The sequence below is a fragment of the Dreissena polymorpha genome, chromosome 12, assembly GCF_020536995.1.
Source record: "Dreissena polymorpha isolate Duluth1 chromosome 12, UMN_Dpol_1.0, whole genome shotgun sequence".
Taxonomy (NCBI): domain Eukaryota; kingdom Metazoa; phylum Mollusca; class Bivalvia; order Myida; family Dreissenidae; genus Dreissena; species Dreissena polymorpha.
The window spans coordinates 47,266,160-47,281,987 of NC_068366.1; the positions used below are offsets into that span (position 1 = coordinate 47,266,160).

Below are 15,828 nucleotides of genomic sequence, written 5' to 3' on the forward strand. Positions count from 1 at the left end.
TTGAATGCATCGGAATAACGGAATTTTCTCGCTTCATCCACTTAAATGGCTTAGAACAAAGTGCATTGTTGCTGAAAATGATATCTGAAACTGTTGACTTATACTTTGTGCATTTACAATGTGCAAAGCTGCTGTTAGCATCCTGAACTAGTGTTGGACGCTCTGAGCCAGTTTTTGTTTTACACATATGATGTTGACATGTCGATCGAGTCTATGTTAGTGTATCTTTACACTATATAGCAGTATTCCGTTGAAGGCAAAATGTGTGACTTATATTAAGTATATTCGCCTACTATGTCTTTATTTTCGTTTTAGCTTTAAGACATATCCTCAGCGAATAAGTTACACAGAAAAAAAACGCCGTCTCCTATAATTATTTCAATCTGATTATTTTCCATAAGAATTAACAATTATATATAAATATATATATATATATATATATATATATATATATATATATATATATATATATATATATATATATATATATATATATATATATATATATACTCTAGTCTTGTTACTTATCTTTGTAAATAATCTAATGGCTGTATTGAGTTGCTCCATCTTGATCTCTTGTATGTGTATATACTCGATTGTGATTCATTGTTTATAATCTTTATTAGTAGTATATGTTGTGCTCTTCGTGAATGGAGGAAAATAAAAGTCTATCTATCTAAGATGGCAGAAACAAGCCTCGGAATGGTCATTGAACAAGTACCGGAGTTTAAAACCGGTTTGAAGAGTCCGAAACCACACACTTGGACAATAACGATCAATAAAACATTTAAGTATGCATGCATTGAAATTAACCTCTTAGCATCATACTCCAAATTAAGTAGCAATAAAAGACTTTACCTTTGAACGATATTTCTATATAACTACATAATGGTAATATGCAGACCAGAGCACAAGATCAATCACTTTCCGATGCAATTAACGTTCTTTAAACCTCACCCGAAACCGTTGAGATTGGTACTGGTACCAGTATGATCCAGAACTTTTGTTGATGAGTTTAGAAAAAATCACAGGAAATCATTAATGGAACATAATAGTGAGTTGGAGGCCACATGCGGAACATAACATAATATCAAGTGTATGGATAGGTACTAAAACATTATGATCACATGGCCAAGCACAACGTAAATTTAATACAAGCGCAATAGCAACCAAGCTGCATAAACAAGTGCAGACATTGGATACGCCCGACCCTAAGCAAAAACGATATACCGGTAACAGTGAATTAATAATACAACTATATGATGTGGGTGTTTCACTCATAATAGTAATGCCATCACACATTAGGTACATGTATTGCTAGTAAAGGTTTTATTTCAAAGACCCATGGTACTGTTGAATCAGCATTGGCTATCAAACGTGTCGTACTTTTTATTTGGTAATTTTGCCATAACTAGTCTTCTTTGCTTTAAGGCACCACACGACGCTCTGGATTATTTATAGTTACATATGTTCCACGTGTTCGCTTGGATTGTACATAGTTTCAGGGAATTCTTCGCTGAGCGTACAAAGATGTGTCACCACGGCACCTTCATACGGTGTTCGTCAGGACTGCTCATTTCGCGTTGTCGATCTCTGTGGGGCGAGAACACGATGCTGAGGATAGAAATCACGATACGAGAATACGACAGCACGATGCGAAAACTCGGGATCACGATACGATAACACGATATATACTTCGCAATCTCGCAATCAGGCTGCATAGTCCGACTGTGTATAATGTACGTTCACTAGATGACCCGTTGGTTACGAATCGGTGCATTCCTCGAAGGTCTATGGTTCACATCACGAGTAGGGATAATATTTTATCTTTTTGAATTTGTTTTTGGTTTTATACCATTTTGCAAATGGTATACTTGTGTTATACACATGCCTAAATGCACAAAAATCCTACTAAAATTCCTACTTAAATGTTTATTTTACTTTTAATGCGAATTCACTTGACATAATTAATGATCCCACAAACCCAATTATAAAAAAGTTAAAATTAGCAGCATATTATATTAAAACTGTACATCCGCGTTTGAAAAACTTCTAAATCACAAATAATCTATTTATATTATGCATAATATATATTTGGTAAAAAGTATATACAATATGCAGTTTAGTACGTGTCATATGGAATATGTGCTAATGTTGACTATTCGTGGACAGTAATGATTGTAATAGGATTAGAATATTCTCTCTTTATCGTTTGAAACATCGGCTTTGTAGTCAGTTCGTATGCAGACTGTCTTTATAACTTGTTATCTTATACTTTAAAACTGTAACACTTTTGAGAGACAATGTCGAAGGTTAAACTTGGGTTGCCGTGACTAAGAAGAATAAATATTAAGTATAGTATAAGAAGAGGTTGTAAGATAAGTAACGTGTATTGCTTCGTTCATCTATAACGGTCGACCAAACTTGTCCACCTTGCTTTTATCACGTCTGAAAAGATAAAACAAGTCAATTAGAACAATTATATATCTTACAAATACATTTTACGCAAAGGTAAGCGAATATAAACCTATGTTTGCATTTCTCTCGAACACATTTACATCGGTCATTCTTATAGGCTAGTATTGCAATACGGTTATTACGAAGATTGGCTCACCTATCAGTGATACACAAACTAGAATGCACACCGCCAATCAAATAATATACGCGAGTTAAGAAAAACACATTAGTAACAAAAGCATTAACAACATTTACTTCTTATTTTTGTCTTCAATTTTCTTTGAACAGGCACAGAGCGCGACGAGTGCCGACACGCATATGCACACCACGACAGCAACTGCAAACGAAAAGCATATTTAATAATGTTCAAACCACAATGATAATTGTAATTATTATAAAGAACTATGTTCAACGCGCATTTCTAAATATGGTTTGTTCGATTTGAGAATGTTCACAGTTAACTTGTTCCGGTGTGTTGTAAAGTTAATGTCTTTAACATAATTACATCGTAACTAAATCAAACTGATTTTCGAACGTATTTTGTTACTGTTTGTGCGACACTTGCCGCCTACACTAGATTGTTGTTAAAAAAGGAACTTCGTTCAAAACGAAAAAGTCCATAAATGCGGAAAGTGTCGTCCCTGATAACATTGTACGGACTGCACAGACTAATCTGGAACGACACTTTACGCACATGCATTTTGTCCCTTTTTCCCAGAGCGAGGCTTAAATGCATCCTCGATGTTTGTCTGTAAAAGAGTCAGTCAGTTTAGTTCATAATAAAATTCATAAGAGTCATTTTTATTTGATTTGCAAAAGAATTTTGATATGTATCGGATTATTTCCAACAGACGTGTACTTACATATCACCAGCAGAGTTTGGTCTGGAGAAGAAAATGACGCGTCCGTGTTGCCGGTAATCGTTTCAGTTGGACCGGTTGTAGTTGAAGGTGCTGTTGTTGGCGCACCGATTGTGGTTGTTGTAGGGGCGGTTGTCGTTTGAGCTTCAAATTTGCTTTCAGTGCACGTGACTGTGATGAGAGGAGTCGACTGCTCATCTGCGTAGAAAAACCGGAATACAAAACGGGTTGATTCCAACAAAAGGATGAATTTCCGATGTTTCTTATTTTGTAATAGTAACGGAATGAAATTTACAATTTTGTATATTACTTTTGAACAAGACAAATTAACAGTCTATGTAGCGGAATAGGCATATACAATATTATTGAGTGAGACCGTTGTTTTGAATCCAATCCCATGAACGCTTTGTAACGCATTCATTAACAAACGTATTAGCACCATCACATGTGGGGAGTATAAGAGAGTTCGATGTTTTAAAAAACGGGGCAGTAAGCGCAGTGGTTGGTACACCCGAATGTCATTTAGGCGACTCGGGTTCAATCACCACTCCCGGCGCATGTGGCCTTGGTTGATCTTAGTATCGTACAGATGGCTTTGCCTTGACTACTCCGGTTTCCCCACAGCGAAAGTCCACACCTAAGTTTAATATCTTTCAGTTAAAGCTAAACAGCTGGCATTTGAGCTTTAATTCTTAAAGCGTCACTTTCGTGAGTCTTGTAAGTTTATTAGATAGTAGCGCAGGGACACACTCAATGTCAGCGTGCGCCCGAAGGCGTGGGAGGAACTAACAACATACATACATACACAATGTTTAGTTGTGATTTGATTCTTGACGATGAAAGATCTCGAGACATGGATTAGTTCTCCTGCGATATACAGTTATGTCATACAAACTAATATCGTTTGGCTATTTCTGTTAGGCTTGTCTGCTGAGTAATGTGCACAGAAGACTGCATTCTATGGTACAGGAAAAGCGACAAGCTCGGGCAACCGGCAAAGGAAGACTCACAACATGTGTGTTAAACTATATTGGTTAGACAATAAGACTAGTACCGTGAATAGGAGCATGGATTATAATAAGTAAACGACCAAGCAGCCCCATTTGAGGTTGATCATCCACAGAAAGACAATTAATGTTATACTAATTTTGAGATAAGTAGCTCTGACGGTTAGTTGATTGTCTATATTTTATTTTGCACCGTACTCCGAATGTACTCTTCATCAACAGTTTTTTGTTATATTTTCAACCCTTTTGAAGTTTTTTAAAATATGAATATATACTGACGTTGACCGGGTTCTTCAGCATTCTTCACACCAACTGAAATAAACGAATTGAAAACATATCACTGATACCAAATACGAGTGTACCTCTTGGTAATTCATTTTATCAAATGCCTACAACAATACTATATAAAACAATTATTGAATAGCTTCACACAAAATTATTGCTAGAACTTTTTAATTGGTGTAGAAAAAGTTCAGTATCCCACTAATAACGTACCCGCTGAAGTACAGTTTACTTCGTCAGATTCATCCCAGCAATCGGTTTGATTGTTGCATCTACCCGCAGATCCCATACAGCCCTTTCCACTCGGGCATGGAATCAGTCCCTCGATACAATGAACAATTCCTGAAAGAAAAACGAAAACTGATGTACTTTTTTTCTTTCTTAACATACATTTTATTTTGTAAAGATAAAGCAGATAAATTATTGAAAAGGCTCTATTACAACTACATAAATCGCCTGTAAGGGATATATATTCTCATAGCACAATTGGCCGAAATAGCATAATAACATCATTAAGTATGACCATTCGACCATTAGGCATTCATATTCAATATTTCTTTGCATTTTGCTCGTCAAATTCATTAACTTTCGTGTAAAGCATCTGCCAAGATGGCCGATATCAGCCATTTTGAACCTTAAATCGAAAATATCACGCACGCTCAAGTTCTTTTGAATATGAAGTGAGAATTTCAATAAGTTTCGAATTATATTCAGCATGAAATGCTAACAACCATCCAACCGACCGACCAACAGACTATTATGGTGATTACTGTACGTGACTGTATACCCTTTTTAAATATTAATATCAGTTTATTATTTTTAAATAGCACGAGCGAATGCTGAGTAGTAAATACTGTATGACATGCAATAATTACCGTTAGTACAGTTCTCGTCGGAATGATCTCGACAATCCGGATTGACATCACACGTGTCATTAAACGGTATACATTCTCCACTGTTGCACTGGAATTCATATTCCCTACAGTAGTCTGAAATAAGAAATTTTGAATACATGTACTTGTTCATATTTAAAATCTTTACCTAACAATCCGACCATAAGATTATGTCTGTAAAATTAGATTAGAATGTTGATAGGTAAATTAGCGAGTATTTATTATAAGAAATACACAGCAAATATAGCACAAAGTATTCATGTGATCATGATTACCCATAATACTTATTGATGTGTATGCTTGCTTAACTGTCAGGATACATTGGTTATAGATATGTATATATGATACATGCATTACATAGAGCTACAAAGCATCAAAGGGCGTCGGGAATTTCAGTGTAAAAGGCACTCAATGAAGTTACATGGAACGTTTTTTTTTCTACTGTAAATATTAATATATTGGCCGATCATTTTTAACAAAATAGAAAAAGATACTGGTATAACCATTATCTATGATTTTGTGTTATAACCCCCAAATAAGCATTATTTATGATGTTGTGTTATAACCCCCAAATAGCCATTATCTATGATTTTGTGTTGTAACCCCCCAAATATTTCATATTTCATTTTATTTACATTGGTTTCCTTTTTTTACTAGTATCCGTGTGCAGTTTTCATTAAAATGAACAGAACTGTATAGGTTTTAAAAAATCTGCTTCATCGTGTTGGCGTAATTTCATATTTTTCTCAACTACAAGGGGAGATGATTCTGAACTTATTCTTACGTTGCTCATTTACGATAGGGGTTGAGTACTCATTGATATGAAAACACTGTACAAGTTTGAAAAAAAATTTGAATGAAAACTGTAAATTGTATAAAGAAGCTGCATTTCACAATACTTTGAAATTCAGTAAAAGATCATAATAGATTTATTGCTCCGATATTCATCATTTTCAATAGGGTTCGAGTTATACTGATATAAAAACACTTAACAAGTTTGGAAAGATTCAGACGAAAGTTGTGAAATCTTTAAAACAAGTGGAAATTGTTTATTTTGTCAAATTTAATAGAAAAAAATGCTGGTCTTATTGTCACGATGTTTCTCATTTTAAATGAGGTAAAAATGCTCATCGATATGAAGACACTGTAAATTTGGAAAGAATCTGATAAAAATGTTGACATAATCACCTAACCAAGCAGTTTTTCACTTTTATTTTTAAATTCAAAGAGACATAATTCTGGACTTATGGTCCGATATTGCTCATATAGAGTTTGGGTTGGGTCCTCATTGATAAAAAAAAACATGTGAAAGTTTGGGAACAATCGGATGAAAATTTTGGACTTCGAACAAGGATTTCAAACTTTCTCAACTTCTAAGGAAGATAACTATGGACGTAATGGTCGGATAATGCTAAAGGGCCAATACCACCTGTAGAGTAATACGTGTCGCGCTTCGCGCTCTATATGTGGTTCTTAAAAAAACTCCGAGGAGTGCTTGACTCTAGGGAAACGTGTTGCTGGGACACAGCTCCTCCTTGATAAGCGGCTGCTTCCTTTATCGCAACTAATTGTTACAATCAATAATACGTGTCGCGCTTCGCGCTCTATATGTGGTAGGGATAGACCTATGATAGCAACCATAAAAATACATGAGATGTGTTGTTTGCATTTATTTGTTCATATAAAAACACGTGTATATTTTATAATATATTTAAGGGGTTGAAGAAATTTACATTAACGTTGTCACCACGTTGAATCCATTAATTTTAAGAAAAATGTCCAATTGTAGAAAAATGGATTTTAAAATGTCTACATAAAATAAAGCTTTATTATATTTATTAACCTGACTGAAAAAATTGTCAGCCGCCGAACTGTTCCGTTCGTGCCGGAACCCGGGATTGAACAGGGGGCCTTTAGATGACTGTTGCGTAAACAACTTCAGTCTAACGCTCTCCCAACTGAGCTATTTCGGCTGACATTCACTTATGAACTGCTATTTGGTGAAGTTGTGTATAGCGACCGTTATTATATCTCTATTTATAACTAATACATTGTACGTTTTCGTACCACTACGCCTTCCTTGCTTGCGCGATAGGTCGTCAAATATCGTACTACATTGATTCTCCACTAAATAAGCAAATTAGAAAAAACACAAAATAAATATATTTTGATTATGTTTTATTTTTATATAAAACATCATTTGTTTTTATACAAAACAAGAAAGTTTCGCGTATTTGCCCAGTCCCTGTGATATCTCCCCTGTGATCTCACTGTGATCAGTTGTGGATCAGTTATTAATTAAAACTATTAGCTTTGCATTATTGGCAATAAATGTTGGAATAAATGTAATATGCACAAATGCAGTACTTTTTTTTCGGCGTAAGCTGCATAAGCTAGCTTTTCACCTTAGCCTGACCTTTGTAAGTGTCCAATAAAATTCCAATAAAATTTCCCGCGGCTAGGTACGAATGAATACACTTCATTTATTCCATTGGCTGATTTGAGTTTACCACCAGAACATTGGAAACATATCCGCGTCTTTGTAACACTGTTTTACTGTATGAAACAATTTTATCTCGAATGAAAAGGCTTAATAGATAGAACAGTTTTACACTCAATTCTCGACATCAATACAGTTTGTGCGTACACCTTTTATTCTCAGAGTATTACCAGCGCAAGAGCGTTTATACTTAAAAGGCTATGTTCTCATATTTAGTACTTACTTCCTTATTCCTGTCAACATGTTAACATGTAAAAGTATAAAGAGCAATGGAAGCGAGGCCTCACTTTAAAGCATTGCATTTCAACCCGCGAGGTATATCGGGTCAATTCGCGGACATTCAGAGTTTATATACAGGTCATCACCGGAGTTGGCGGCCAGTAAAATAATCGTTATATAATAAAGACGCTATCCGTGAACTAGGTGACCTGGAATTTTCTTTAGACCAGAAATATGTTAAATGAAGATATTCAGCAATATAATTATGGTATGTAAATAATAGATTCTTAATGTGTTTTCAACAATACAATGATAAATATTATTGTTGATAAATTTAACAATAATTATTCGTCCATATTGCCTAATGTACTAAAGTGATATTATGAGCATGTAACAGTTTATAGGTGTCTATCGCAACCGTTGATTATTTTTGATGTTTCTACTTCATATACACTTATTTTAATTAATGCAGCATCATCATACTAAAACAATATACCAGAAAGAGAAAAATAATGCATTTGAATATCAACCGTACTTTCGTTTGACAACTGATCATGCGTTTACGAGTTGAACCTAAATTTAGTTTTAGTGCAGATTTGTTCATACGACACAAAGACACGAAATTGTTTTACGGATCATTTCAGCTTACAGGACTGGGTGGGTCACGTAAGAATATCGAATATAAAATATATTTTTATAAACAACTGGTAGCAAGGTGAGTTGCAGATAATTAATCAGTAACCACATTTTAACTAACTATTTTGACCTGTTAATTCTTTTCAGCTCAATTCAACAGTGCAAAATGCCCATAATATCACTTTAAGCATTAGCACGATGATAATTGATACTGTTAATAATCGAATCAAATAGCAATGCCCGACAAACCACTAAAACAGGTTTGTTCGAAGAACGCGCCTATAAATACGGATACTTCTCGTGTGGCCGGTTGACTCATATGTTTAAATTTCACTTCCATTCTTCTTGTGGTTTTCTGTTTTGTATCTATAGGTTTATGACCAGCAATATGTTATAATGTAAAATAAGTCGCGAAAACTCCCCGTAACATCCCGTACTGCGTGTGATGCAGCTAAGAACTGCACAGAAAAAGACATTCGCTATCCTTGATCTCATTCATTAAACTATTTACGCCGTATATCTTTTTTAAAGATATTTCTTGTTACACTTGTTTACACAAAAAAATCACCACTATGCAAGATAATCTTAAAACAAAAATATATACATTGATCCGTAAAATAACTTCTCCCAAAAGCAAAAAAAATGCATTACATACTAGTCGCCGCCCTTCAGGGCGACGCCAATTAAAGCGAGATTATACGATTTTGTCAAATATTTATTAATTTATATAAAATGTGCAAGAAACTTATTAAACAAATATTTCAATATAAATTAAAAACTCAAGTTAAGAAGAACATGTGTCGAAAAATGCGAAATAAGCCAGATATTTTATTCTGAAATCGAAAAAGGCTGTACAGTCGAATTCGCCAGCATGTAAATCATACATGCACGATGTGAATCTAAATTTAGTTCAACGGTTAATTTTTAGTATGAGCGTTAGCTCACGCTAATTTTACAGAGCATATTTTGCAAATCAGTATGCGCTTAGAAGGCTTAACTACGCTATCAAAAGACAACCACTGCCTGTAATGCAGACGACAAATGCCATTCTCCTAGCAGAGTTGTCATTCGTGCCTCAACCGCCACATCTGTCTGCTTATAGTTCACCAAGTCGGATCTCAATTGCTTGATTTTGCGGTGGTAAAATGTTAACCTGCATTAACTTGTGGGCTGGGTTTATTTGCCAGTGATTTGCTGCTAACATTAGAGTGTTTATAAATAGAAACACTGTTTGAGCAGACAGCTATTTGGTTTAGGATTGAATCTGTATTTACATGTAAACTTGATTTGAGTCATTCGCTAACTACTGGTACAGTTCATAACCTTTCAAGTGCATTTACAGGGAAATTTGAATTTCAAAAAGACAACAAAAAACTTGTTCTTTAAGTCAAAAACTATATAACTTGCAACCACCAAATTACACATACATATTGTTTGTATACTAAAGTATATGTATGCCAAATTTCATTGGAATATATTAAATACAAACTTAAATATTATGAAAATAATCATTTTTGTTTTCTGCTGTTAACACACTAGTGTACAACTTAAAAGTAGACATTTTGTGAGTTTGTGGCCCTTTTATACTACTTCTCTGGTGTTTTCATTGAAATCTGTACATATTGGCTGCTTTCAGGGAAAACGGGGCTTAATGCATGTCAGATAAAATTAGCTGTTCACACTAATTAGCTGTTCAATTCGCACAAGCTTATAAAGGACGACACTTTCTGATTGTATGGTGTTTTTCGTTTAAAGACAGTCTCTGGTACTGGGATGACAATTAATGCATATGCATTAAGCCCTGTTTTCCCACAATGAAGCTTAAATTGTATTTTTTATTAATGATTTTAAAAACACATCTGGACAAGTGCTTTAAGACACATTCTTTATAAATTTGAATGGGTTGCGTTCATTTAAAACTTGCAATATAAAAAGCTATAACATAGTTTTTAAAACTGAGTTGCGTCTAAACTTACAACAGCGAACACCTACAGTGCCTTCAGCAGATAAATTCCTGCAACGATATCTATTCATACGTCACACGAACACTAACTAGAAAGCCGAATGCTTCGGTTATTGAAGGACAATATGTACGAAATATCTTCGTCAAAATCGGCTCGGGGCGCTAATTTGTTTTTGCTGCATTTTATGAAATTCGTCTTCAATGTATAATTTTGCTTGCCTATTATGTGTTATTGTAGCATATTTTATCAATATATTACAATTTTACACATATTAAAAATCGTATAATCTCGCTTTAACACTCGATCACCAAAATATGGCTGCTTTATCGAAGCTTCAGTATCCAAGAATTATTGACGCGTACATTTTATGAAGATGTAATCCATATTGTGCAACTATTTTTCTTGCAGGTCGTGTGAGGTCAAGTGTAACTGTTACGAAAACGAAAATATGTGTGTGTACTTACGCAACTCTAACGATATGCAGTAGGCAGACAGGTGTGGTGCCTGTGTTTTCCGTAGTTCCAAGTTCATGGTGCTGTTTTTGTGCGTGTTTACGATGAAAGTTGTGTCATTACAAGAGTGTGATTCAGGCCCGTCACTTAGGCCCAGACCTGTGAACTCTATGGTGGTGCCGCATCTATACGTAAGAACAAACATGATCATATGAACAGGAAGTTTGGACTGTTTTACACTACATAATGAACATACAAAACATGTGAGAGATTGCAGTTGACTGCATTGTAAACGGCCGATGTAATATTGTAGCGCACAGAATTGATAGTTTATTATATAAAGTTTATTTATGGTTTAGAAGATGTTAAAACAAGTATTTAGCACAAATGTAAAAAATGTACCAGAAAATGTCAACAAATCACAAGTTAATACATATCTAAGTGTTGCGTGTCTGTTTTGCATTGATATACTTTTAAGCTGTATCAAGTGACAACGATAAATATACTGTTTTCTTCAAAATGTTGAGCTAAAATATAGCCACAGAGCACCTCAGGTGAAATAATTATACAGGAACAGGTGATGTGTAATTATTGTATATCATTATTACATTTGGTTTGAGGTTCCATTGAACTTCAACTTGACCTCCATCTGTTTGCCGACCTGCGTGGTCACAGTGCACGTGCACGAAACTCCCGACGACAGAGTGGTGTTGCCGGCGTCGTCGGCCTCGATATAGACCTTCGTACCGACCACGACGCTGTTGTGACACATCCGGGCAACTGTCGGAAGTGCCATATGTATCTCGTTATTGAAAATAATTTTTACTTCAAAGATTCCAAGATATGAATAAAACAAGTCTGAAGACATGCATAATTTATCCGGCACTTAAACATGTTTATGACAAACCTGAAACGTGTGTTTCTTTCCTTCAGTGCCATGTAAAAAAGCAAACGCTTATATTACATATGTTTAAACGTAGCATAAATTCAAATTTAATATTGTAATTAATTGAAATACAAATATATGCTCTTTTTCATATTGTTTTTTCACTTTACGTATTTTTATAATGAACTACCTTGTATTGTGCTGTTTGAAATCTCATTGCAGCTGGGCACCACGCCTGAAAAAAAAGCAGCATTTTGTCGTATGAACTATAGTAAAGTTCACAGTACAAGATAAATTCTGAGTGGCAGTTGAGTAGTTTCTAATATATTATATAAATGTTAACCTGTAAATTGTAAACTTAAGACTAAATCAAGCGGACAAGTTATGCTAGGCTACATCGAGTTTAGTGTTACTCTCGTAGGCAATGCTGGTGATAAATCCTTGAAACAAATTTGAAAAAAGCTGAAAATGAATACTTTTTTATTTCTTAGTAAAAGTTTGGAGATAAAAAGTCTTTAGAACATAATCTCAGGACACTGATCTTGAACCAATGTTTTTGGATTCTGGCATCTTACAAAGCTTATCACTTCTGTAAAAGTAATTGAATATCCCTATATTTTAAAAAAAATATAAATGTTCCGGACAGTTTACCATTTACTAGGTATTGGACTAAGGGACCATACTTTGAGAGAAATGTTCTGCCATATTTTGCCTCCTAGTTCTTTCGATTAATTGAAAATTAATCAATGTATTTAATTCATGTTTTGATACGCATTTGAGACGAGGAACTATGTTAAAGCTGGTACAATGTTTTAATTGCTGATCTGGCTAATCAAGATAATCAACAGTGTATGATATAAGGTGTTGAATTCTGTACTTAACATGAATATTTATATCCGTTTCTATAATCTATTGACACATCTACATTTCGCAAACGCATTTCATTTGCGCTCAATGAGGTCGTTGTTTTGATCTTTCAGCTTAAAATGCTTACGTAACCGACGCTGATAAAGTTGCTTGAAATACACTCAATAAGTTTAGTTTCGGTTATACTTTCGTTTTCGCTGAAGACAATCTTTACTTTTCTACGTAGACTTGCGTGAGACGTAGATTTAAAGAAAGATCCCGAATTCTATGAAACACTTATATCAGATAATCAATATGTTCATAAAAACGCGGATAAGGGTATTCTTATTTTTGATTACGTGAAAAATAAGATTACTGTGGAGATAAAGTACATTTGTACTGGGTTAAAGTTCAAGGGCGGTATATTAAATAAAACCGTTTTCAATCGTGATGTATTTTTTATTACATGTGTTTCCTTGCGATGTCAAAAATTCATAGGTAAACCAAATTGTACCAAAGGATTAAACAAAGAAACGAATTTTGCAAGAAATCAATCAAGAGACCTAAACACGGTATATATATTATTTTAGTATACGATTAAATGTATCGAACTTTTCCGTTCAACATTCAAAGCATATTTTTAAATTTTAATTCCGTTTTGGTTTCAACAGAAATGAATTCTGCCCATGAACATATCACTACAAAACTGATTTCTTATGAGTAATTGTACATCGATTGGTATCTTTATGAGCGCATGTGAGTGCAAGGCAAGACAATACCATAAAATGTAAATATTGTAAAGTCACCATCCGCTTAAAGCCAGCCAACATATAGTTCCGATTCCGATGTATTTTACCTATCTGACCTCCCGTCGCCGACCTATGAGTAAACTCTAAGGCTACCAGCACTAATGAAATATCATCGAGTAAAAAATACAAGCAATGCAACTAGATTGAGTCCGATGGTACGTGCAATTATTATAAATTATAAATACTTAAATAAGGTATAAAAATAACAAGAAATATCTTTAAAAAAGATATACGGCGTTGATTGTGGTCGATGTTTATGAACGATCAAAAGTTATCTCCATGAGATAAAAAGTAGCGGATGCCTTTTTTCTGCCCAGTTCTTAGCTACATCATAAGCAAATCAATTACGGGGTGTTGCGCCAGATTTCGTGGCTTATTTTGCTTTATGTGATATTATTGCTCAGATATCTATATTTACAGAATAGAAAAACACAACATGAAAATAAACGAGTGCATATAGGTCAGCCGGCAATACTCGAATCTTATTTAATTGAATAATTATAGTATAGTGAATTATTGTGCTCATGCTTAATAAACTGGTCTAAATGGATAAAAATTTCTAATTAATTTTATCAAAATTGGTCCTTATCATGCAAATGTTGAAACCATATTAAAAATCGATGATTGATATACCACAATAATATCGCCGAATATCTTTATTTAGTATCTTTCTGATCAAAACAGACTTCAAGTGCACAAAGTTTACGAGACGGCGTTTATATAAAGATTTCTGCAACTGACCGCAAACTGACCTTGATACCTTGCGGATTGAATGCAATGCATTACAGTCACTACGTTATTGTCAGTAAGACCGGTGTAACACAATGATCGCAACCCCTTCTCGAACTCCGGTGATGAACTGTATATAAACTCTGACTTTCACAAATGGCCGCTTTTGCGCTGGTAATTCTCTGAAAATAAAAGGTGAACGCACAAACTGTATTTATTTGGAAAATTGATTGTAAAACTGTTCTATCTATTGAGCCTTTTCATAAGAGATAAAATTGTTTCATGCAGTAAAACAGTGTTACAAAGACGCGGATATGTTTCCAATGTTCTGGTGTTATACTCAAATCAGCCAATGGAATAAATGAAGTGTATTCATTCGTACCTAGCCGCGGGAAATTTTATTTGAGTATTATTGGACACTTACAAAGGTCAAGTCAGGGTGAAAAGCTGGCTTAATACAGCTTACGCCGAAAAATTATAAAACATATTTCAATGAAATATGTATACACGAACAGATGTTCCAATGATTACATTTATTTTGTAAAGTTATTTTTACAAAATTAGTTAAAAGTTAGGTAAATTGAAACTACTCATAACAATGCATATTTTACATGATTACTTGATTAAAGGACTTACCAGTAACAGTAACCAGAAATGTACAGAACAGAGTTGCGTAAATCACGTCGATTTCGTGTGGCATTTCGTCCGTCAAAAATATGAAATCATAACCATTTCCATAATAGTTTGACTCCTTTTGCACCTGTTATCGCTTATTTATATTTGTACCTGCGCTTAAGAGGAAGGATAACCCATATTAAGGGTACACGCCGATTAGCTGTTATATTATCTTTTAAACAGATTGACGTGTAACACACGGCCGTTAATCACGCGCGCCACCTCTTTTTTGAGATGCATTAATAAATGAGCCAATGCAACTTCCGAGGTGGCGCTCAGGCCCGGATGTTTTGAAATTTAACGGATAATTTAACAGGGTGATTAGGTTTAATATGTTTTTCAACACATTTCGCAATATTTAAAAAAAATCGGTCAATGTAGTGCGATTCAGCGATTATAAATTCATCTAAAAATATACAGAAACATACAATCACAACCCATTTGGAAACGTGAGGACCTTTATAAGTTTTGGTATGGTAGAATTCGTAAAAGTAAATCGATATATTTTGCCTGTGTGACGACTAAATTCCCTGCCAATTAAATCTCTCATTACATAAAACGATTGCTTTGAACCTGTACAAGTTGATGCGTGCACAAAAACATCGGCTTCTAG

The 15,828-nt window shown here is 34.5% G+C and overlaps 1 protein-coding gene across 1 annotated transcript; it reads right to left on the reverse strand.

Annotated features, from left to right (window-relative positions):
• Positions 1-1,123: 1,123 nt before the first annotated feature.
• On the reverse strand, positions 1,124-15,383 carry LOC127852304 (low-density lipoprotein receptor-related protein 8-like). Its single transcript, XM_052386235.1, has 10 exons — positions 15,177-15,383; positions 12,347-12,391; positions 11,879-12,050; positions 11,283-11,455; positions 5,482-5,595; positions 4,820-4,948; positions 4,604-4,636; positions 3,321-3,515; positions 2,713-2,794; positions 1,124-2,448 (listed from the first exon to the last, which is right to left on the reverse strand). The coding sequence occupies exons 1-10, from the start codon at positions 15,238-15,240 to the stop codon at positions 2,406-2,408; spliced, it is 1,050 nt and encodes a 349-aa protein (XP_052242195.1). The 5' UTR covers positions 15,241-15,383; the 3' UTR covers positions 1,124-2,405.
• Between the last annotated feature and the right edge of the window lie 445 nt (positions 15,384-15,828).